Genomic DNA, 23,083 nt, shown 5'->3' with positions numbered 1-23,083 from the left:
GTGTTATATTAGAGGGAAAGCCTTTCTGATGATGTAATTTGAACAGAGCCCTGAACAAAGGGAAGGAGACCAGGAAATGTGGAACGTATTAGTAAAATATTTTTATCAAAACAGTTGAAATAATATTTTGAGACTTAAGTGACTACATTTCTCTAATTTTGGGTAAATGAAATATTTTGTACATTGACAAAACTAAGTTTGTTTTCATTTCATAATTTCTCTGGTACTTTAAAAAGTAAATTTTAGTTAATACCTAAACATGGACTTTTATTCCAAACTCTTTGTCAGATAAATTGAGGAACAGTAGTATATTACTGACCAATTAATTATGGTGTTAAAACTTTCCTACAATTTAATGTGAAAAAACTCTTTCATTCTTTATATTTTAAAACTGCCATTCTTACTACTAAAAATACTAAATTATAAACTACTAAAAAAATAAATTATAAACTACTATAAAAATACTAAATTATAAACTACTAAAAAACACATAATTTTGTGTAAAACTGCCAAAAAATGCCAATTGTAAACCATATGGAATGGGGCTCTGGGTTTTTTTAATGTTTGTTTTTGTGTTCTCTTCTTACAGATTGAAACACAATTAGCAGAGTATCATAAGTTGGCTAGAAAATTAAAACTTATCCCTAAGGGTGCTGAAAATTCCAAAGGTTATGACTTTGAAATTAAGTTTAATCCTGAAGCTGGTGCCAACTGCCTTGTCAAATACAGAGCTCAAGTTTATGTACGTAATCGTGAGTACTTCACAAGGTTTTTAAGATATGGTTGATGTCTGGCTCATAATATTTATAAGTAACAGTTTAAACTTTAGAATGTCCATAGCTCAGGACTGAACATAGAAATACAGCACTGAAACTTTTTATCTTCTTCTCTCTTGGTAGTAGACATCTGCTCTCTATTGTACCTTACTCTCCAAATTATAAAGCCTTGTCTTCCTCACTACATACTTTACCTATTCAACTATCCAATAAAAGATATGATTACATATAAAATAGACGCCAGAATTATAAAGACAAAAATGACCTGATACTTGCTCTCAAGTTGCTACTAGTCCCCTCAGGGGAGAAAGACATAAAAATAAATGCTATATATGTGCTTTATTAGAAGCCTTTACAAGGTATGGTAACAAGATCAGTTCTCAGAATTGAGAGAAAAGTCCCCACAGAGATGGTGAACCTGGAATGAAATCTTCACAGATGAGACGTTTATGAGGGTGGTCTGTGGAAAAGTTTCAGGCGCAAGGATGCACATGAAGGCATGAGATATAATAGAGCACTAAGTAACACCAGGAGTCAATAATGAGAAAACTGCACATAATTTTCAAATATAGTCAAAGGTGTAATTTGGGGAAGAAAAATGTTAATTTCAACTCCTCAATTATTCACAGATTTTAGTATTTTAGTGACCCCCCAAAAAATGTCAGTTTTCAAAATAGTTTTTAATAGAAGCATGTCAATAAAAGTCTAAAGCCATGCATTTTTTTCCCCTTAGAATCACTCATTTATCCCATAAATTATTTATTGAGTACATACTACGTTCCATACCCGCTAGATGCTGGAGATAAAATACGCGGAAAGAGGAATTCCCTGGTGGCCTAGTGGTTAGGACTTGGCACTTTTACTGCTGGGCCCAGGTTCAGTCCCTGGTCAGGGAACTAAGATCCCACAAGCTGTGCAGTGTAGCCAAAAAAAAAAAACCCTAGAAAGATACAGTTCCTACTTTCCCAGATTACAGTTTGTTGGTGGACAGACTTTGATTAAATAAAGCTAAACTCATTTTTCATAGAAAAAATGCATCCAGTAAACATTTAATCTTTTACTGTATTGTTTCTCAAGCAATAGCTAGGTAGGTAGATAGATAGGCAGGCAAGCAGATAGAGTTTACTTACCTCTATTTTGAGTAATTTTTCATGCTAGTTCAAGAAAACAATTTCCTAAATTAAATTGCTGTAAAAAAGATTACCTGGTTCAAAAAGAATGCATTTGCTCAGAAAAGAGGGAAATTTTTTTTTGGCTCCCTGGAAATAGTTTTACATAATAATAGGACAATAGAAATAGCATCAAGAAGATGCAGCCCCAACTGTTATAAGTAGTATTTGGAGAAAAGTTCTTAAAGAGATTAGAGAGGCAATTGCATCTTTCAAAAAAGAACAGCCAAAATTAAAACTCAGCAGTGACTTCAGAAGACCTACTGAAAACATAGTAATGCACAGGGTTTTCTTTTGGAGTGATGAAATTGTTCTAGAATGTGAGTGCATTGTGAATGTACTAAATGCCACTGAGTTGTGCACTTTAAAAGAGTTAATTTTATGTTAAATTAATATTTTAACTTAATTATTTCAGTTTAACCATTTTAAAGTGTGAGTTTCATCTCAATTAAAAAAAGGGGGGAAGGAATGAAGTACTGTGTTCAAACAAAATCAGTAGAATAGAGGATAAATATAAGAAATGCAAGCAGCTAAGAGCTTGTTGGTGTACATGTGGAGATGCAGGGAGAGTGGCATGCCCAGAGAGCATAGAAGTGCTGCACCTCTTCCCACATACCTTGCCCTATGCATCTCTTCCATCTGGCTGTCCCTGAGTTATATCTGGACACCCACCTTGCATTATTCACGGATCAACCCACCCCAGATCTCTCACAGTAGTATGTTGTTGGGGAGGGGGAAGTTTCCCTCTCCCAGGCAGTTTTGGCAAGCCAGCCTGGACAAATCACCAGCTGAAAAACTGCTGCCACTGAGAGATCCTGGGACATCTGCCAAAGCAGGCAGAAAGTAAGATTTCTTGCCATGTCAGCCTCCAGGGTCTCTGACTACAGGATCTGGTGGAAGGGAAAGTGGTGAGAGTCCCTTTTCTCTCAGTTTTGTTATAAGTCCTGCCACAAGAACTCAAGAAGGGTAGAGGGGAATTTCCCTCTCCCTGACAGTGTCGAGATCTTCCTCATTCCTTTTGTAGCCTCAGTCCTACATTTGTGGCTTATTCAACCAGTCCTTACTGATGGACATTTGCCATGTTTCAAGTCTTCTGCTATTACAACAGAGTTAGAATGAGGAGCAAAAAAGTAAAGAAGAGGGACTTACCTGGCGGTCCAGTGGTTAAGACTCCATGCTTCCACTGCAGGGGGCACGGGTTCAGTCCAGGGAACTAAGATCCCGCATGCCACATGGCGCGGCCAAAAGAATAAATAAGTAAAAATAAAGAAGAAATTTAAGCAGATAATTGTAAGACTAAATAATTGAAAAGGATTAAGAGAAAAATGATGCATCTAGAGAGCATAGCATAAAAATAAAACCTACATATAAGTTGTTTTCAAGTGTACTTCAATTAAACTAAGTGTACTTATAGAATGTTTAAATAATAACAGTGAATTTCCAGAGTAGAGAAGCAAATCTAGAATTTTGCAATTATTCAAAACCAAAAGCAAGTTACATTCTATAGTTATAGAAATTGCATTAAAATTTTTTTTGTTTTATTTTCTTACTGATGGTGTATTAGATTAAAGATACCATGGCTTCACTTTTTTTCTCCAAAAGATGCCTCATGAGAGAAATTTTGTAATTACATATGTCATATGTAACCCACATTCCTATGTATTTTATAGGTACCACTCAAAGAACTCTTGAACCAAACTGAAGAAGAAACTAATAAAGCTCTAAATAAAAAGATGGGGTTAGAGGATACTTTAGAACAAGTAAGTAATGAAACAGAGTCATTATAAACAAACATAACATTTTGTGTTTTCTGATTGATAAGGAATGAATTTTTAATAAAATATTATGAAAAATGAGAGTCAGGTATACCCTTGACCTAGAAACACTTGAAGTAACTTTTTAAGTTACTTAAACATTCTAAGCTTCCCATATCATTGATGATGAAGTGATACGAAACTGAGTAAAGCTTGCTTTTTTCCTAACGGAGAATTGCCTCCTTTAACTTAAGATAATTTAGTAATATTCCTTTTTATAGTAAAAGGGAATTGAGGAGGCTACCTTAAAACTAAGTATGTTATCATTTGCAGTTAGAAGCTAACTAACTATGATACATTAAGAGACTTCCATTTACCAGATTTTTCAGGACCATAGAATTCAGGGAGATTCAACTTTAAATGCCTATAAAAGTCTATTTCCAAAAGTAGTTTCAGAAAATTCCTGCTTCTGAGATACTTGCAACATAATATCACCAATATACCTGAGAAAGAATACTATTATATTCAATAACCTTTAGAGTAAACATTGTTATAGTTGATTAAGAAAAGTTAAAAAAAAAACTTCTCAAATGCAAGCAAAAGGTATTATTTATATAACACCAAACAGTTAAAGGAAACCCCTAGCTAATTCAACTTTTCGAGAACTATTGTGTTCTGGCTAACAGATTTCAAGATATAAAAGAAATCCTGTCTTTTTTGAGAATAGAAACATTTATTTTCTCTCATCTGGAAATAAAATCTATGCGTTTCACAGATAACTTTTAAAGTAATTTTGTATTAGAAAGAATTTTTTCATACCTCCCACAAACAGAAAATGTTGTTAGATAAGTGAAGAGCTTCGTGATACTATTGTTACTGTAATTTGGGGTGTCTACAAATCTGTGGGTTTTGTAACATCACAGTATGGAAAGAAGATAGGAATTCGGACTGCTTTAACAGGTGTTCCCCAGGGGTGATGGTTATTTGAGGTAAAGTCTTCCTGTAGCCTGCTTCAGTTCAATTTCTCTCTGGTTGGAATGGGCAGTAAACCTGAAGACTCTCAAAAAGGTGTGAATTTCAAGCAATAGGAACGTCTTGACTGAAACATATTTTCAACTGACTTGAAACTTTTTTATTTATTTATTTATTTATTGGCTGCGTTGGGTCTTCATTGCTGCACACGAGCTTTCTCTAGTTGTGGCGAGCAGGGGCTACTCTTCGTTGCAGTGCACGGGCTTCTCATTGAGGTGGCTTCTCTTGTTGAGGAGCACAGGCTCTAGGCGCATGGGCTCAGTAGTTGTGGCACATGGGCTCTAGGTGCATGGGCTTCAGTAGTTGTGGCACGTGGGCTCAGTAGTTGTGGCACATGGGCTCAGTAGTTGTGGCTCGTGGGCTCTAGAGCGTAGGCTCAGTAGTTGTGGCACACAGGCTTAGTTGCTCCATGGCATATGGGATCTTCCCAGACCAAGGATCCAGGGATCGAACCTGTGTCCCCTGCATTGGCAGGTGGATTCTTTTTTTTTTTTTTTTTTTTTAAGAAATTTAGCCTTGTTTGGCTTGCTCTTTTCTTTTTTTTTTTCTTTATTTTTGGCTGCATTGGGTCTTCATTGCCGCATGCGGGCTTTCTCGTTGCAGCGAGCGGGGGCTACTCTTAGTTGCAGTGTGTGGGCTTCTCATTGTGGTGGCTTCTCGTTGCAGAGCACGGGCTCTAGGTGCATGGGCTTCAGTAGTTGTGGTACGTGGGCTCAGTAGTTGTGGCACATGGGCTTAGTTGCTCCGCGGCATGTGGGATCTTCCTGGACCAGGGCTCGAGCCCGTGGCCCTTGCATCAGCAGGCGGATTCTTAACCACTGCGCCACCAGGGAAGTCCCTGACTTGAAACTTTTTAAAGGCTATAGGCAGGAAATTTTGGGTGGGGTGGGACGGCGATTATGAAATGCCTACAATAGGCTAGGCCCCATATTAATGTTCCAAAGATAAATATAACTAAAGTTTATATGAAATATAAAGCCCATTTGGAGAAGACCAATATATGCAATTATGCTAATCAGAGTTGCATTTTTTTTGCAAAACTCCTTTGGGCATAGAAAAAAACGACTTAGTAGAGGGGAACTGAAATTAAGAGGTTAAACCATAGTATTAGAATAGAAAATGAAGAAGGGGACAGGTTTAAGAAATGTTAAGGAGGTAGGACCCAAGCATTTCATGGCCAAATGAAAGCTAGGAGAGGGGACTTCCCTGGCGGTCCAGTGGTTAAGACTCTGTGCTTCCACTGCAAGGGGCGTGGGTTCGATCCCTGGTCAGGGAACTAACATCCCATATGCCGTGCAGCCAGGCCAAAAAGTTAAAAAAAAAAAAAAAAATGAAAGCTAGGAGAGAAAGAAGGATCAACAGTGACTTCCATTTTCCTGGGATGGGCAACTTAGAGGAGGAAAACCTAGTGCTGGGAGTAACCAGGACAGCTTGGGAGATGAGCTTGCTGTCCACTGGCCACAGAAAACCAAAAGGAAGTTGAAGCAATAGATTCAGAACATAAAAGAGATATTGGGTCTGAAAGTACAGATTTTAGGGTCTCTAGTATATATGTGATTGTTGAAGCCAGTGATGTGGGTGATATTTCTTAGGGATAATTGTAGAAGAAAGTGGCAAAGGATTGGCCAAAGAAGGAAACTGTAGGAAAAGCACTTAGAAGAAGTAGACAGAATAGTTGAAGAATAATCAGAAGAGGATATGCTATAAAAGGCAAAGTAGGGAAGACTTTTCAAGAAAGGAGTGATCCTAACTAATCTTTTTGTGGTAAATATTTCACAATATATACATATATCAAATCATCTTGCTGTACATCTTAAACCTATGCAATGTTATACGTCAATTATATCAATAAAACTGGAAAAAAAAGGGAGTGATCAGTGACGTCATATGCTTGAGACTAAAAGCTAAAACTATTTTTTTTTAATTTGACAAGTAGTTTAACCAAGTTAAGATGGCATAAGGTAAAATAGCATTTGAAATAGTAAAGGTTAAACAGAAATTAATAGATTAAAATAACAAAACTAGGGGCTTCCCTGGTGGCGCAGTGGTTGAGAGTCCACCTGCCGATGCAGGGGACACGGGTTCGTGCCCTGGTCCGGGAAGATCCCACATGCCGCGGAGCGGCTGGGCCCGTGAGCCATGGCTGCTGAGCCTGCGCGTCCGGAGCCTGTGCTCCGCAACGGGAGAGGCCACAACAGTGAGAGGCCCTCATACCGCAAAAAAAAATAAAAATAAAAATAACAAAACTAATCAATCTGATAAGTACTTTAAAATGATTGCCAAAACCATTCAAGAAAAAGCAGGAAAAAACAAAATGAGAAATGGATACCCTATAAATATGGAGGGAATTTATAAGGCTAGTATAACCCTCATACCGCAACCTAACGAAGATTATCACAAAAGAAGAAAATTAAACCAATCATACTTATGAATAAAGTGTAAAGTTTAAATTAAATATTAGCAATTGAAATTTGTTTAGCAAACTTTTTTAAGAGTCTGCTATACATGCCTGTACTGTAATCAGTGTTGGTGATATAATATCTGCCTTTGTGAATTCTTATTTTGTGTGGAAAGGTGGACATGAAAACAATCACTTTCATCGTAATACTTTTACAGTGTAAATACAGCATGCTGTGGATTCTTATAATACACCAAAGATAAGCACAAGGTTCTTTCTGAAGGAAGTGGTAGGTGAGCTGAGTGATGAATAACAAGAAGGAGTTGACCAGTGGATACATGAAAGGATACACACACATCCCTACTGCTGAAGGCCCAGAGACCAAATAGCATGGCATGTTAAAGAATTACCATGAAAAAAAAAAAAAGAAGAATTACCATGAGTTTAAGTATCAATAGGATAGAGGAGAAGCCTGGAGAAACAAAAACCTAATTCTGAAGAGACTTACTTGTTCTTGCTTACTGGTTGAATTTTTATTCTATAGGTAGCAGGGACCATTGAAGGTTTTTAAGCAAGGGAATAAAAGCTGTGTATCTTAGTAAGCTCACAGTGTTGACATTTTGAAGAACAGGTTAGAGGTACATGAGACTAGAGACACACAATTAAGAGATCTAACAGTATCCTGAGCCATAAGGATTCAAACCAACACTATTGCAGTGAGGATGGAGAAAAGAGATTTAAAGATTGAAACAGGGAATCCCCTGGGGGTCCAGTGGTTAGGACTCCTCGCTCTCACTGCTGAGGGCCCGGGGTTCGATCCCTGGTCGGGGAAATAAAAATCCCACAAGCTGCACAGCGCAGCCAAAAAAAAAAATTGAAACAGCATAATTTAGTGGTCCACTTGGATGTGAAGGTTAAGGAAGAGTGAGAAATTAAGAATGTCCAGGTGTCCAGCTTTTGTATATGGTATTAAAGAAAAATTATTTATGACACTTGTGAGTGGTGGTAAGGCAGACTTTATTTAAGGGGGGCTATTACAGTGAGGTTTTGTAGTAGGCTAGGCTCATTACAAATACAGCAAAGAAAAGTGGGAATTTATAGCCAAGGAGCAGAGTGAGGATCAGTGGATGGAAAATTACTGAGAGGAAATATCAGGGTAAGGGGGGATTCTGGCTAAACCAACCTAACAGGTTTCTTGCTGAAGGCAGGCCAAGGTGATCAACCATCACCTGGGGCGTGGTAGAGGATGAGGAACCTGATCAGTTATTCGGGATGGGAGATTCTGGTTAAAGTGACTTAGGAGGATTCTTGCTTAAAATTGGATAATACAGAGACAAACCTGAACGCCCGAAAGTCAGCCTAATTGAGAAGAGAGTTCAGAAGATCCTGAGTAGTTTGGTCAAAGAGAGATTCTTTGTCAGTGGTGATGTCCTAAAACCTTGATAAAGAATACAAAGAAGGTTGTAGAACAGAGAATTTCAGGCTGGGATATGCTGTTTCAGGTCTCTGGGACATCAAAGTAGAGAATGTCCAGTAAGCAGTTGGGGTTTGGAAATAATATAGATACAGATAGATATTTTTAGCATACGTGTAATTACAGCCAGGAGATTCCCCAGGTGTGAGAATGAGAGAGAGCTCTCCTAAGTGAGCAAATGAGAATACAGCCAAGGTGAGAATACTAGGAGAACATCCACATCCAAAGTACAAGCAGAGAAAGAGAAATCTATAAGAAAGAATTAGAAGGACATCCCAAGACCTAAAGAGGAAACCAGTAGTTTCCATGGTCTTAGAAACCAAGGAAGAAGGTTTCAGCAGGGAGTGATCAGTAACTACAAATGTTACTCAGATTAAGTCTGAAAGGTGCGTGTTGGCTTTAACCATAAAGATGTTCCTCATGACATCTGCAAGAGCAACTTCATGAACCAGAAGAGCCAGAAAGCATATTACTGGTGGAGTTTGAATGGTAAAAGAGGAAGATACTATAATCCGAAAAGGTAGTTCTTCAGGGACTACTACAAATCTATTGCAAATGTTTGAATCTAAGGAAGGGAGATGGAACAGTAGCTGGAAAGTGGTGTGTGGGAAAGATTTTTGGTTTTTTGTGTGTAGTTTCTTTGTTTATGGGAGGGGTTTGTTTGGTTTTAATGATGAGGGAGAAAGTTCATGGAAAGAGGGTAAAGTTTTAAAAATTAGGAACGAAAGGCATTGATGTATTTGAGTCTGGTTGTGAAGAAATACAAAGGCATGAGATCCAGAGAAGAGCTGGAGGGGTTACTTCTGTTCATGAAGAAAATGTGTGCCCTACATCCTGAAACTGGAAGGAAGAAGGAAAGGTCTCATGCTGGTTGGTTGGTTGACTGGAGGCAGTCTAGTGGCTTCTGTCATCTCAATTATAGAATAAAAAAATCATCTAATTAATAATGGTATCTTCTTTGCTTATAAGCAACTTGAGAGCAAAGAAAGAAGGGAGGGGGCTTCCCTGGTGGCACAGTGGTTGAGAGTCCACCTGCCGATGCAGGGGACACGGGTTCGTGCCCCGGTCCGGGAGGATCCCACATGCCGCGGAGCGGCAGGGCCCGTGCGCCATGGCCCGCTGAGCCTGCGCGTCCGGAGCCTGTGCTCCGCAACGGGAGAGGCCACAACAGTGAGGCCTGCATACCGCAAAAAAAAAAAAAAAAAAAGAAGGAAGGGAGGGAGGGAGGAAGCCAAATCTTAATAGGTCTTAGGGGTTGCAGAATTATTGGTGATTGTTATTTTCTTTAATGCTTCCCCTGTTTACCACAGTGGAAATGTGTACTTTTGTAGTCGGGGAAAAAAATGTTTAATTAATTGATATAACTTTAGTAAAGCTGACATGGAAAGTAGAGCTGCTCAGATAAAAGTAAACAACACGTTTGATCAACCAGGAGGGCCTAGTGGAAGTTCTGATTATTTGGGTGTTGATTGGTCTTATTGCAGATGAGTTTAATGAAACAGTTTGTTCACTTCAGAAGTAGCATATCTTTAGACTGGAAGCAAAGTTTATAGCTTCAGTAGCTCTGGTCTTTAAAATGTGAAAGACAAGTGGTATTAGAAAAAGACCTTGGAGTTAGTTTTGAGTTCTGGGCGTATGCTAGTTGTGTGATCCTGAGTAAACAGCATTCTTTCCAGCCCACTCTTCTCTTCTTGTAAATAAGAAAGGAATGTCCCTTAAAAGGGACTTTGGATGACTGAATGAGAAGTAGTATATGCAAGAAAAGAAAAGGGGAAAAAAAAAGTACTATGTGCAGGTTTCTTTAATAAGTTTGGTCATTTTACCATCCTATCTTTTGCCAAATAACAATAGTTTCACTAAATTTTTCCCAAAACATATTTTTTTTAATTTATGTATGTGTAGAATCATCCTTTTAAAGAAAGATGTCAACTATTTTCTGTTTCCTGTTGGAAATATTATCATCTTGATCTAGCTGAAAAATATTCTCTATTAATTACCAATATCAACTGGTATCAGCACTTGTCAACAGGAAATGAACTTCAGAAACACTTTTCTTTTTTTTTTTAGAAACACTTTTTTTTCCCCCAGTTTTGGTTTCATCAGATCTTAAAGCTCAAACTTGAACAAGATTAAATGTAGTTACTTTATTACTCGTTGGAAGAATGCATTGACTATAACCAATTAGCAAATATTATCAAACAAAATCAATATAAATAGTTCTCTTTAACATCCCAGAAAGTGAACACACAAATGAAAGCTAGATAACTAACTCAAGTAGATAAAATCTAAATAAAGTGAGACTTAAAACTAGAGAGCAAAACAATTTATATTTATTAAGTTAATATAAGAATATTAATTATATGTAATACTTGTATAATATATATGAGATATTAAAAAGTACTCCCACAGCTACTAGTGGAAAAACAGATATTGGTATCTTTATTTTAGTGAGAATTAGGCCAGATTTTTTATTCCTAACTAATGCCCTACTATACCACTCTGCATTTAAATATTATGTATTAAAAAACATGTCTTCTTGAAATTAACTTCTCTTTGGGAAATAATAAATTTATAGGGCAAATAAAAGGTAAGAGCCCACAAGAACTAGAAGAAATAACATGGATCAGTTAGTTGATTGATAACATAAAAGTTTTATAACTTATTAAAATTTTTTTGATGTGTAGTTATGATTTCTCAACCAAAGTTTTCTTCCTCAAGTTAAATACAATGATCACAGAAAGCAGGAGAAGTGTACGAACTCTGAAAGAAGAAGTTCAAAAGCTGGATGATCTTCACCAACAAAAAGTTAAGGTAAGAACTTTGCCCGTTTGTTTAGGTTATCCAAAGCCATGTCATGTTTAATGGACTAGGCATCTATTCTGACATCAAACTGCAATTTTTAAGCTATATCCTATAACTTGTCTTTAGTTTAATCTTCTCATCCAAAGTTTATTTTAAAGAGTTATTTTATTTTGTTTTTCTAAAGGACTTTTTTCTAGAATTCAGCTATTTTACCATAGAACATGTTTAGTATTCCATTAATATTTTATACTTGCATTTGTGATTCAGTATATTTCTTGTAGTACAGACTTGAAATTACTGCTAAATGAATTCTGTATAGGCCTGTTGAAAAGGTCACATTTATGTTTATAGTATAAAATTTCCAAAAGACCATTTTAAAAGTCTCTTACATGTAAAGCAGTAAGCATCCTGCAAATACAAATGATGGTGCAACCTGATTTTTTTTTTTTTTTTTTTTTTTTTTTTTTTTTTTTTTTTTTTTGCAGTACGCGGGCCTCTCACGGTTGTGGCCTCTCCCGTTGTGGAGCACAGGCTCCGGACGCGCAGGCTCAGCGGCCATGGCTCACGGGCCCAGCCGCTCCGCAGCATGTGGGATCTTCCCAGACCGGGGCACGAACCCGTGTCCCCTGCATTGGCAGGCGGACTCTCAACCACTGCGCCACCAGGGAAGCCCAACCTGATTTTTTTTTTTTTTTTAATGCTTTACATAAATTTTTTTAAATCTTCCTGGAGTGTATAGAATGTGAATACTGAAAAAACGTAACCATGACTTTATCCTGATAGGAAGCTGAGGAAGAGGACAAAAAATGTGCCAATGAGCTGGAGTCCTTGGAGAAACACAAGCACCTGCTGGAGAGTGCAGTTAACGAGGGCCTCAGTGAAGCTATGAATGAGTTAGATGCTATTCAGCGGGAGTAAGTTCATCTCGCCAAGATTTGTAATGTTTATTTTCAGTTTAATTACTTAACATTTATATAAAACTAGGCCTAAGTTTATTTGCTTTAATTTATATTATAGAGCTATTTGGGGGAGAGGGAGTGATGAGTAAAACTTAAGCAGAACAGCTTGAGACACTTGAGATACTTTCCCTAGATAAACACATTCTGCTACCGTTATAGCTATTGCCCCCCTACTATCTTTTCAGTCAGAAGAGGACTGAATAGTTAACCCATAGGCTCTATGTTAATTTATATTAAAATACACTCTTTTTTTTAAGTGTTAAGGGGCCCTCAAAAAAACTACAAAATAATCTTTCTTTGAGGTTGGAAGTATCCAACCTTAAGAAATCACACCTTAATCCTTAAGAAAATCACACCTCTTTATTTCCTTATTTGTAGCCTAGGGACAGAAAATTTATTTGAAGGTATCTTTGGCATATAGTCTTTGTTTTTAATTTAAATTTGAATGCCTAAGACTCCTGTTTCCTCATTCATATGTATTTAATGTCTTGTCCCTGATTAAGTTTACAATCCTTTTAGAGGCTCAGGTAAACAATTTGCTCCTAAGCTTTGTATATTAAAGCATGAGGTTTTGGTGCTGTTTTGTGCTGTTGCTTGCATGGGATCTTTGAAAATGTTTTTATTTCTGTTTTAATGATTGTGAACTGGACCTTTGTGAATGATAAACTGGGCAAGCAGCACCTATACCAATCACAGCCTGGTTTTATTGAATATAAAAGGAAGTGAGCTAGCTAGAACTCATATATTAGGTTTTGTCCTAGACAATTCAAACAAGAGTTTTTATCCTACAGATGCCAACTAGTTGTGCAGACCACAACTGAAGAAAGACGAAAAGTGGGAAATAACTTGCAGCGTCTTTTAGAGATGGTTGCTACACACGTAGGGTCTGTAGAGGTAAGTGTGTGAAGGTCTTTCCTACATTCTAAGAAAGCTTTTTAAAACTTTTATGTATTTCTGTTTTATTTCTACAGAAATTAAATGATAAATTTTATTTCTGTGGAAAATATTATCTAGTAAAAATTTATCAGAAGAATTTTGTATAGCAATGTGCATTTTGTAAAGTGATAGGTTTACTATAGGTTTACTATATAACCCAGCAGTTCCACTCCTAGGTATCAACCCACCAAAAGGAATGAAAATATATGTCCATACAAAGACTTGTAGACAAATGTTCATAGCAACATTATTCATAATAGCCAAAAAGTGTAAACAACCCAAATATTTATTAACTGGTGAATGATATACCCATATATTGGAATATGATTCAGCAATAAAAGGAAAAAAGCACTTACGCATGCTACAACATGAACAAACGTCAAAAACATTATGCAGGGCTTCCCTGGTGGTGCAGTGGTTGGGAGTCCGCCTGCCGATGCAGGGGACATGGGTTCATGCCCTGGTCCGGGAAGATCCCACATGCCGCAGAGCGGCTGGGCCTGTGAGCCATGGCCACTGAGCCTGCGCGTCCGGAGCCTGTGCTCCCCAACGGGAGAGGCCCACGTACCGCAAAAAAAAAAACCCAAAAAACAAAAAAAACATTATGCTCAGTGAAAGATGTGAAAGTCTACATATTTATGACTAACTAATATAAAATGTCCCGAAAAGGCAAATCCACAGAGGTGGAAAGTAGATTTGTGGTTGCCAGGAGCTGGGGTGGGAATGAGAGCAGATGGGCACAAAGATTGTGGTGAGGGTTGTGCAACTCTGTCATTTAATTATTAAGTTACTCTTCTTGTTGCTTAAGGTACAAGCCCTTAATAAAAAATAATCTGTTTTATTTGCATAAACAACATACAATGATATTTATTACATCAACAGTATATAATGATGTTGTGCCAAGCCATATTCTACATACTGAAAACGTATTAGTACGTTTAGATTTAATTATGACTAAGACGAAAGAGCATGTGTTAATAACAAATATTTTTCCTGTTACAAAGCAAGATTCAACTGAATAAATTTGAAGATCAAATTGGCTTTATTCAGTGATTCATGTGTCGGGCAGCATCCCATCTAGCAAATAGAAAGGAGCTCCAAGGAGTACAGAAAGGAAAAGGTTTTCAAAGGCAGAGGGGGAGTGGGACAAAGAAGACATAAATCTAAAAAGGATTATTTCAGGCAAGGTGGCAAGATCACCTCCCTCTGTGGGACAAAGATTCTATTAGACAGATTACCTCACTGGTGCTGACCAAGAAATTCCAGAAGGACCAGTTAGATTACAGTCCTGGGGTAGGTTGAAACTGCAATTAGCTTAGGTATCGAGTCCTAGTTTGGTGACACGGACTTAGCTCAAGTGACTCCATTTTGGGCCTGTTGTTTCTTTTTAACAGTTCCCCCCTTTTGATCACACTCTCAGCTTGTCTGAGAGAGACGTGATCAAAATTTAAGGCGTTAGCACCACTCTCAACTATTGCTTGCAGTTTTTGTTGATGCTTTGTGTGGTATTCATAGGTCATGATGTTCTTGCTTAATCCATGTAATATTCACAGATCCCAGCTCCAAGTTCACAATTCTTGATTTGGTCATTCTCTTTGCTTCTTTACTGATTTTCCAGTCTTAGGGAAATCATTTGCTTGTTGGTTAGCAGCTGCAAACATGCATTTAAAGCTTTTAAGAGACTGTAACACACTGGGGAGACCATTATGATTATAATAAGCAAGATAATCCCCAGTGTTTGAAGTGCACTTTGAAGCCACGGTCCCCAAAACCCAAACCAATCGAAACCAAATAAGTCAAAGACCCCACTGAAGGAGTCGCCTTTTTAAGCCAAGTGGCTTGCTCAGTGATCTTATGTTAACTGAGTTTCAACTTCTGCAGAAGTGGTAATCCAGGTATAGCAGGTGGCCTTGGCCACAGCACTAACAGTTCCTGGCTCAGCTAAAGTATAATCAAGGACTGTCCTGTTATCAAGAACAATTTCAGCCAAACAGTCTAAGGATTTTTGTTGGACAGTTGTTGCTTTAGCGGCAAATTCCATAATGCTTTCAAGAGTTAACGAGAGGTTCCTGATCATAGCCTCAATTGCAGTAACTCCTACCCAGGGAAGGTAGGGTTCTCTCAAAGGAATCAAATCCAGAGTCATGAATCCCTCCTGGTAATTTCCATTTGAATCTGTGTCTCAGTACTGGAAATGTGACAGCCATTGAGACCAGTAAAATTTTAAGGATCTGTAGAACACACAGGCAGCTTTATTCTGGTTACCCTCGCCTTGTGTCACTTTGTATAGAGCCTGGACGCCAAATTCCCCAAGTTTGGGGTTGTTAACCAGAAATGAAGAAACAGACCAGGGATCTCTTGCATCATGAACCTGTCAGAGTGTTTTGTTTTTTAATGACCGATCCAGCAGTTTGAAGTGTTACCCCCCTGAGCAGTGACCTGGGAGACACAGATAATGGCATTACCTTTTCAGGCCAATGCCAGAATAAAGGAAAGAAAGAGAAAAAAGGGTTTCATGTTTAGTTAAAGCATGAATCTTGATCCAGCATCTTGGGAGGAAGCATTCTACCTCGGTGTCAGCTGCTTCTCTTCCTGTCAATTTGATTTGGAGGTCTCCAGCGTTTATATAGGACCAGATGTCAGGTGGAGCCTTCTTCAGCTGGAGATGTATATCTGAGATTCACGTCCCTGAAATTTGGCTGCCATCTGGGTAGTGAGGAGGATCTGTTATAATTCTCGTCCAAGGAAATTCAAGGCAGTCTTGGTTATTACTGATTCTAAATTAGAAGTGTAGGAGAAATTTGGAAATGTTAATTTTGAGGGTTGTAGCCAGATATTTGAGGAGCTAGAAGAATTTAGGATCCAGTCCAATTTACAGATATGTGACAAAACCTCAAAGACAATTAACAGGACTGGAATCTAATATCCACAAAGGTGCAGGCATAACTTTTCTCTCTACAATTATCCCTGTTTATTTTTTCCATGGGTAATCACAATAAAACTAATTTGTCTGCATTAAATTTGGCTTGGTTATTTACAGAAGCACAGCAAGAATAGTGATTGACCATGTAAGTTCTTTTTAAGACTGCTTTCTGGAACCTTGTAAGCAAGGTACCAGGTCAAGTTTTCAAGGGGCTTTATTGGCTCCATAAAGTCAAACTTAATTCCTTAAAACTGTCTCGTCCCATCTGAGTTTATGTACATCTCTGTCAAATATGACAATCCAGTTAAAGCCTTGGTAATATAGCCAATGTTTCCAGTCATATCCTGTTACAAGAAGAAAAGATTCATATTGAACTTATGCAAATAACTTAATTATATTGCCATGAAAAGAATATTTAAGAGTTTCTGAATTCTGGAGTGTTCAGGTAGGGAGAAAAAGTAAATGTTTCATCTTAGTTTACAAAGGTATACTTTACCAATTGCTGTTAAGTCATAAATGGCTTAAGAGAAAAGGTTTCTTTAAATCTGGAAAAACAAAAAAATTAAGAAACCAGCAATGTTTTAAAACAAAAAGTCATAAAAATTTTAATCATCCTCCTCAGTTCATTCAGTCCCCTGTCATTAATTCTTGTTCTGCTTAAATCCTGTATTTCCATTAATTCTGGAAATTCTTACACAGTTCATTTTTATGATCTTCAAAGTTATCAGAAACCTGTACTTCTCAAAAGTCCTTTCCGTGAATCTTCTTAAAGATGAAGCACTTTTGTAGGAACACTTTTACAAAAGCATCTGAGGAAAACAATAACTTATCTGAAATGACAGAAGACTTCTTTTAAATGCCATTGTTAAATTTATTAAGTTAAAGTTTATTATAATAAGTAAGTTAAGTAAGTAAGTAAGTTATTATAATAAGTAAGTTAAGTTAAGTTTATTATAATGGAACTGACAAGGAAATTTTCTTATCAAAAGGTTTTAAAATACTTGGTCAGACATGTCACTGTGAAACAATACTTAAGTTATTTATCTAACCATAGTGACAGAGTCTTAGAAGGCAAATGCAGAAAGTTAAATAGTTGCCAAAAACAAACAAACAAAACCATAGCTGTTTTAATAAGGAAGACTCAGTTTTCTTAAGTAATCAAAGAACTGATTTAAAAAGCATGAAACACAGGAAATTATTTTGACAAGACACAAAATCTTTCTTTTCTTGGCAGATTGCTTAAAAGATCAAGAAAAACCTTTGAATCACTTACTAGAAGCAGACCAATAGTCCAAGAAAATTTTGTTCTTTTAACAGATGAAAGGAATTTAAGGGGGTTTTTTTTGTTTGTATTTTGGGTTTTTTTTATTTTACCTTTGGCTGCGTTGGGTCTTCACTGCTGCGCACGGGCTTTCTCTGGTTGCGGTGAGCGGGGGGCTACTCTTCGTTGTGGTGCGTGGGCTTCTCATCACGGTGGCTTCTCTTGTTGCAGAGCACAGGCTCTAGGCACATGGGCTTAAGTAGTTGTGACACATGGGCTCAGTAGTTGTGGCACATGGACTTAGTTGCTCCACGGCATGTGGGATCTTCCTGGACCAGGGCTTGAACCCATGTCCCCTGCATTGTCAGGCGGACTCTTAACCACTGCACCACCAGGGAAGCCCCAGAAATTTAAGTTTTAATTTTACATAAGTACACTACTGATTTTAAAGCTTATTTTTTAAATCCTTATAATAAATTCATTCTGTCTTTCCCAGTTTGATCATGCATAAATTCCTTTCACAAGATTCCTTTTCTATAAACCTTCTACAGCTATCTTTATATTTCTAGTAACTTTAATTACATATATATTAGAATTTTTAACCCTTAAAAACCTTAATTGCTGGTGGAAACTAAGAAGTAAGCAATTGTGGACTCACACTGGTATTCTGTGGCTTGGCAAATTTATAAATGCTTTTTATAATTTCTAAAAATGCATATTTTCTCATAGTAAATTTCTCTATGTGTGGCACTGGACCTGTTTACCAATAGACCCAAATATCTTTAGTTTTTCTGTAAAAGTGTTACCTCAAAATTGGGTTTGCCTCTTGGTGGGTGTTGAGCCAAAAGACACAACCAAGCCCAAGACAGTGGGGGGAAGGAAGGATTTATGATTACTTGCAACAAGTAAGGAGAACACCAGGGATCTTTCCCAAAGCAGTGTCTCCCCAAACAGCAAAATTGGGGAAGTTTTAAGCTAAGGGTACATACATATTCATGAAGGGGCTTGGGCAGTCCACAGAGTCCAGGCTTTACTTGCTTCAAGCCACAGGTGTCAGAAAAGGTCAACATCATTGTCCCTTAGGTTCCAGTTGATCTGGAGGTTGAGCACTTCAGGCTAATGTTCCACATTGAAACAGAACTGGAAGTCTTTACAACAGATAAAATACCTTTGCTATTGTTATTTCTCTTGTCTGATAACAATTTGTTTCAGCATTCTTCTGTTCCCTTAAGATCATTAATTACTGAGACCTGTTCAAGGGCAAGCATTGTGGCCAGGCTTAGATCACAAAATGACTTCGGCCAAAAATGGTTTCTCTTATGTCAAGAAAGCCATGCCTGATTTTCTTTCTCTGGGGACCCCCGACTTCATCTGCTTACAAAATGAAGCCAACAGTAGATAAATCTATGTTCAGTAATTAATGTTCCAGTATTTTATTCTATTTGGAAATGATCTGAATATTCACTAAGTTTAACTTAATTCATCATTTAACTTAACTTAGCAAAATTTTAAAATTTCAGGTTACCAAAAAGATTTGGGGAACTATTTAAAAAGTTCATCCAAAAACGTCATTAGAGGGGACTTCACTGGCGGTCCAGTGGTTAAGACTCTGAGCTTCCACTGCAGGGGCATGGGTTGGATCCCTGGTCGGGGAACTAAGATCCTGCATGCCACGCGGCACAGCCAAAATAATAAATAAAAAATTAAGAAGTAAAAGCGTCACTGGACAATGTCAGTCATCATCCTAAGTTGTTTCTCTAGCTAACAAATTTTGTAACAGAGATAAGATGAACTTATTTGATTGGTAAACCCAGGTAGGAAAAAAGTTTTATACTTAATGCTGATAACTCCAAAGACATGCCTCTTTTAATTAAACCAACAAATTTAAACTAGCTTTTATTTACTAAAGACTATTTAGATCATAAAGATTATGAAAAGCACTTGGGTTAATTTTTATATAATTTTTAGGAATTTTATGAATATATAACTCATATAAGGGCTTAATTTTCTTTAGGCCAGTTAAATACGGCTCTTTTACAAATTATTTTTGGTAATACCATCTGAAGGTAGAAGACACCACACATCTGTGGCACATATGTGGACACACATGAACATACAGACAGACACAGAGACCTCATAACTTCCATACATTAAGATTTCTCATTTGCCCATGTTTGAAATGACCTTTCCCCCTTGTTTGTTTGTTTGTTTAATGACAAAAATTACCTCCCTGGGAATTCCCTGGCAGTCCAGTGGTTAGTACTCCTTGCTTCCATTGCAGGGGGCACGGGTTCGATCCCTGGTCCAGGAACTAAAATCCTGCATGCTGTGCAGCGTGGCCAAAGAAAATTTTTTTTTATTTTTTAATTAAAAAAGAATTACCTCCCTGAACTTTGTATTTTAACATTTACGTCTCAAAGGCACAAGGAAAGAATGCAACTAACAAGCCTTTTAAGATAAATAGGGGAGGTTAGGGGATTGGTAAAAAAGGAACAGGTGAACTTTGAACTGCCCCTAGAGCCGCATTTCTACTTTTGCAAAGATTTGTATGATTAGGACAGTTGCTCTGAATTCCTCAAGGAATTCGGTTGCAACTTAAACAACATCAAAGGATCCACCGATAAATTCTTTAACAAGGTTTTTCTTTTTTTTTTAATTGAGTTATAGTTGATTTATTATGTTTCAGGTGTACAACATAATGATTCACAATTTTTAAAGGTTGTACTCCACTTATTGTTATTATAAAATATTGGCTGTAGTCCCTGTACTGTATAATATATCCTTGCAGCTTATTTAATTTATATACAGTAGTATGTACCTCTAAATCCCCTACCCCATCTTGCCCCTCTCCCCACTGGTAACCAGTAGTTTGTTCTCTATGTCTGTGAGTCTGTTTCTTTTTTTGTTAGATTCACGTTTGTTTTATTTTTTAGATTCCACATATAAGTGATATCATATAGTATTTGTCGTTTTCTGTCTGACATTTCACTAAGCATAATACAATCCAAGTCCATCCATGTTGTTGCAAATGGCAAAATTTCATTTCTTTTTATGAGTGAGTAGTATTCTGGTGTGTGTGTGTAAATGTCTTTTTTATCCATTCATCTGTTGATGGACACCTAGGTTGTGTCCATATCTTGGCTATTTTAGATAATGCTGCTACAAAAATTGGGTTGCATGTATCTTTTCAAATCAGTGTTTTTGTTTTCTTCACATATATACCCAGTAATGGAATTACTGCATTGCAGGGTAGTTTTATTTTTAGTTTTTTGAGGAACCTCCATACTGTTTCCACAGTAGCTGTACCAATTTTCATTCTCACCAACAGTGTTCAAGGGTTCTCTTTTCTCCACATCCTCACCAATATTTGTTATTTTGTGGTCTTTTTGATGATAGCCATTCTGACAGGTGTGAGATGATATCTCATTTGGGTTTTGATTTGCATTTATCTGATAATTAGCAATGTTGAGGATCTTTTCATGTGCCTGTTGGCCATCTGCATGTCTTCTTTGGAAATCTGTCTATCCCAGTCTTCTGCCCATTTTTAAATCAGATTTTTTGGATTTTTTTATTTGAATGTTGTGTTGTATGAGCTGTTTATCTGTGTTGGGTATTAACCCCTTATTGGCCATATCCTTTGGAAATATTTTCTCCCATTCAGTAGGTTGTCTTTTTGTTTTGTTAATGGTTTCCTTTGCTGTGCAAAATCTTTTAAGTATAATTGGGCCCCATTTGTTTATTTTTGCTTTTGTTTTCCTTGCCTGAGAAGACAGATCCAAAAAAATATTACTAAGACCAATGTCAAAGAGTATACTGGTTATGTTTTCTTCTAGGAGTTTTATGGTTTCCAGTCATCCATTTAGGTCTTTAATCCCATTTTGAGTTTATTTTTGTATTGAATATATGGTGTTAAAAATGTTCTAATATCATTCTTTTACATGTAGCTGTCCAGTTTTCCCAGCACCACTTAATGAAGAGACCTTCTTTTCTCCAGTCTATATTCTTACTTCCTTTGTCATAGATTAATTGCCCATAAGTACATGGGTTTATTTCTGGGCTCTCTATCTGTTCCATTGATCTATGTGTCTGTTCTTGTGCTAGTACCATACTGTTTTGATTACTGTATCTTTGTAGTGTAATCCGATGTTAGGGAACATGATACTTACAGCTCTGTTCTTTCTCAAGATTTTTTTTGGCTATTTGAGGTCTTTTGTGTTTCTATACAAATTTTTAAATTATTTGTTCTAGGTCTATGAAAAACACAATTGATAGTCTGATAGGGATTGCATTGAATCTGTAGATTGCCTTGGGTAATATGGTCATTTTAACAATATTCTTCTAATCCACGAAAATGGTATATCTTTCCAAATATTTGTGTCATCTTCAGTTTCTTTCATCAGTGTCTAATAGTTTTCTGAGTATAGGTCTTTTACCTCCTTAGGTAGGTTTATTCCTAGCTATTTCATTCTTTTTAATGCAGTGGTAAATGGGATTGTTTCCCAAATTTCTCTTTGTGATAGTTCATTATTAGTGTATAGAAATGCAATAGATTTCTGTATATTAATTTTGTAATTAAGAGGCATCCCCAAAAATGGTGCAAAAGATATTTATATTCCTCTCTCTACTGGGTACTACAGACAGAGGTCCAGGAGATCTGACTATAGTAAGAATTCTTACCCTTAGGAAGCTTCTGCCGATTTTCCCAGGATCTCATCTGCAGACTCCAAGTGGGGTTTTTAAGTATTTTCATTTCCCTTGGCTGTTCAAGGAAATAATATAGCAGTTTACCAGAAAATCCCTGACTTCTGTCAGCTCTGGGAGGGGCCCATATGGAGGACCTCTCTTGAAGGCAGACATGGTTGCATCTGTAGGGCCATTCACTTGGTGACTTTTGTTTATGGTTTTGTAAGTCTCTTCAGAGTAGAAAGAGAGAGGATTACTAAATGAATACTCAAGTAAAGGAGGATAAAGGGCAGCAGCAGGAGTTATGTCAGTCTTCTAGTCTTTTGCTTTAGGTGCCTCTTATGTCTTTTTCATTAGCCTTTTGTAACAAACCTTTCAATGAACCATTTTGCAATTTTGAAGCTCTTTAGAGGCTTTTGCATACTTTTTAAGTGCACTTCTTAAATTATCTCTCTAATTGGAACTTTCCTCATGATGGCCACTGTACTTTCCCTGAGGGCTGGTGGCAGTTTGGTAGGATCCTGGCCACAAATACAGTTCAGCCCACATTTCTGTCAGGCAGGCCATATTTTGGGGCTTGCAATCTGATGGTTACCAAGCCAAGTCCTCAAGACACAAAATCCCAGGTTGTCTTTAGTAAAATGTTGGCCATCTTTGTAGATATTTATAGCTTCTGAGACCATAAGCAGGTATGCCTGAAGGTAGTGTACTTAACTCTTTTGATTTTAAGGATCTTATTTTTATTTCTATTTATTTGGTTTTTTATTTGTTAGTTTAAGTTTTGAGGGGTATGTTGTTTGGGTTTTTTATTTGTTTTTGTAGGGGTTTTTTTTTGGGGGGGGCAGTTCTTCCAAGATCACCATTATAAGTAATAGCCTTTGCTTAAAACAAAATTTTATTCATCTGAGGCCTCACA

General features: G+C 37.1%; 1 protein-coding gene across 1 annotated transcript in view; it reads left to right on the top strand.

The window, feature by feature from the left end:
* The window catches only part of NDC80 (NDC80 kinetochore complex component), a 62,332-nt gene that overhangs the window by 34,584 nt on the left and 4,665 nt on the right, over positions 1-23,083 (top strand). The window contains exons 12-16 of the mRNA XM_082640539.1: positions 590-742; positions 3,616-3,705; positions 11,322-11,414; positions 12,189-12,319; positions 13,156-13,258. Of these exons, the coding sequence (XP_082496665.1) occupies positions 590-742; positions 3,616-3,705; positions 11,322-11,414; positions 12,189-12,319; positions 13,156-13,258 (570 nt within the window). The remainder of the gene's footprint in view (positions 1-589; positions 743-3,615; positions 3,706-11,321; positions 11,415-12,188; positions 12,320-13,155; positions 13,259-23,083) is intronic.

The sequence above is a fragment of the Mesoplodon mirus genome (genome assembly GCF_964341445.2).
Source record: "Mesoplodon mirus genome assembly, chromosome: 13".
Classification (NCBI taxonomy): Eukaryota; Metazoa; Chordata; class Mammalia; order Artiodactyla; family Ziphiidae; genus Mesoplodon; species Mesoplodon mirus.
Note: the sequence above shows the minus strand (reverse complement) of the source record. Positions and strands in the feature narration are given on the sequence as shown.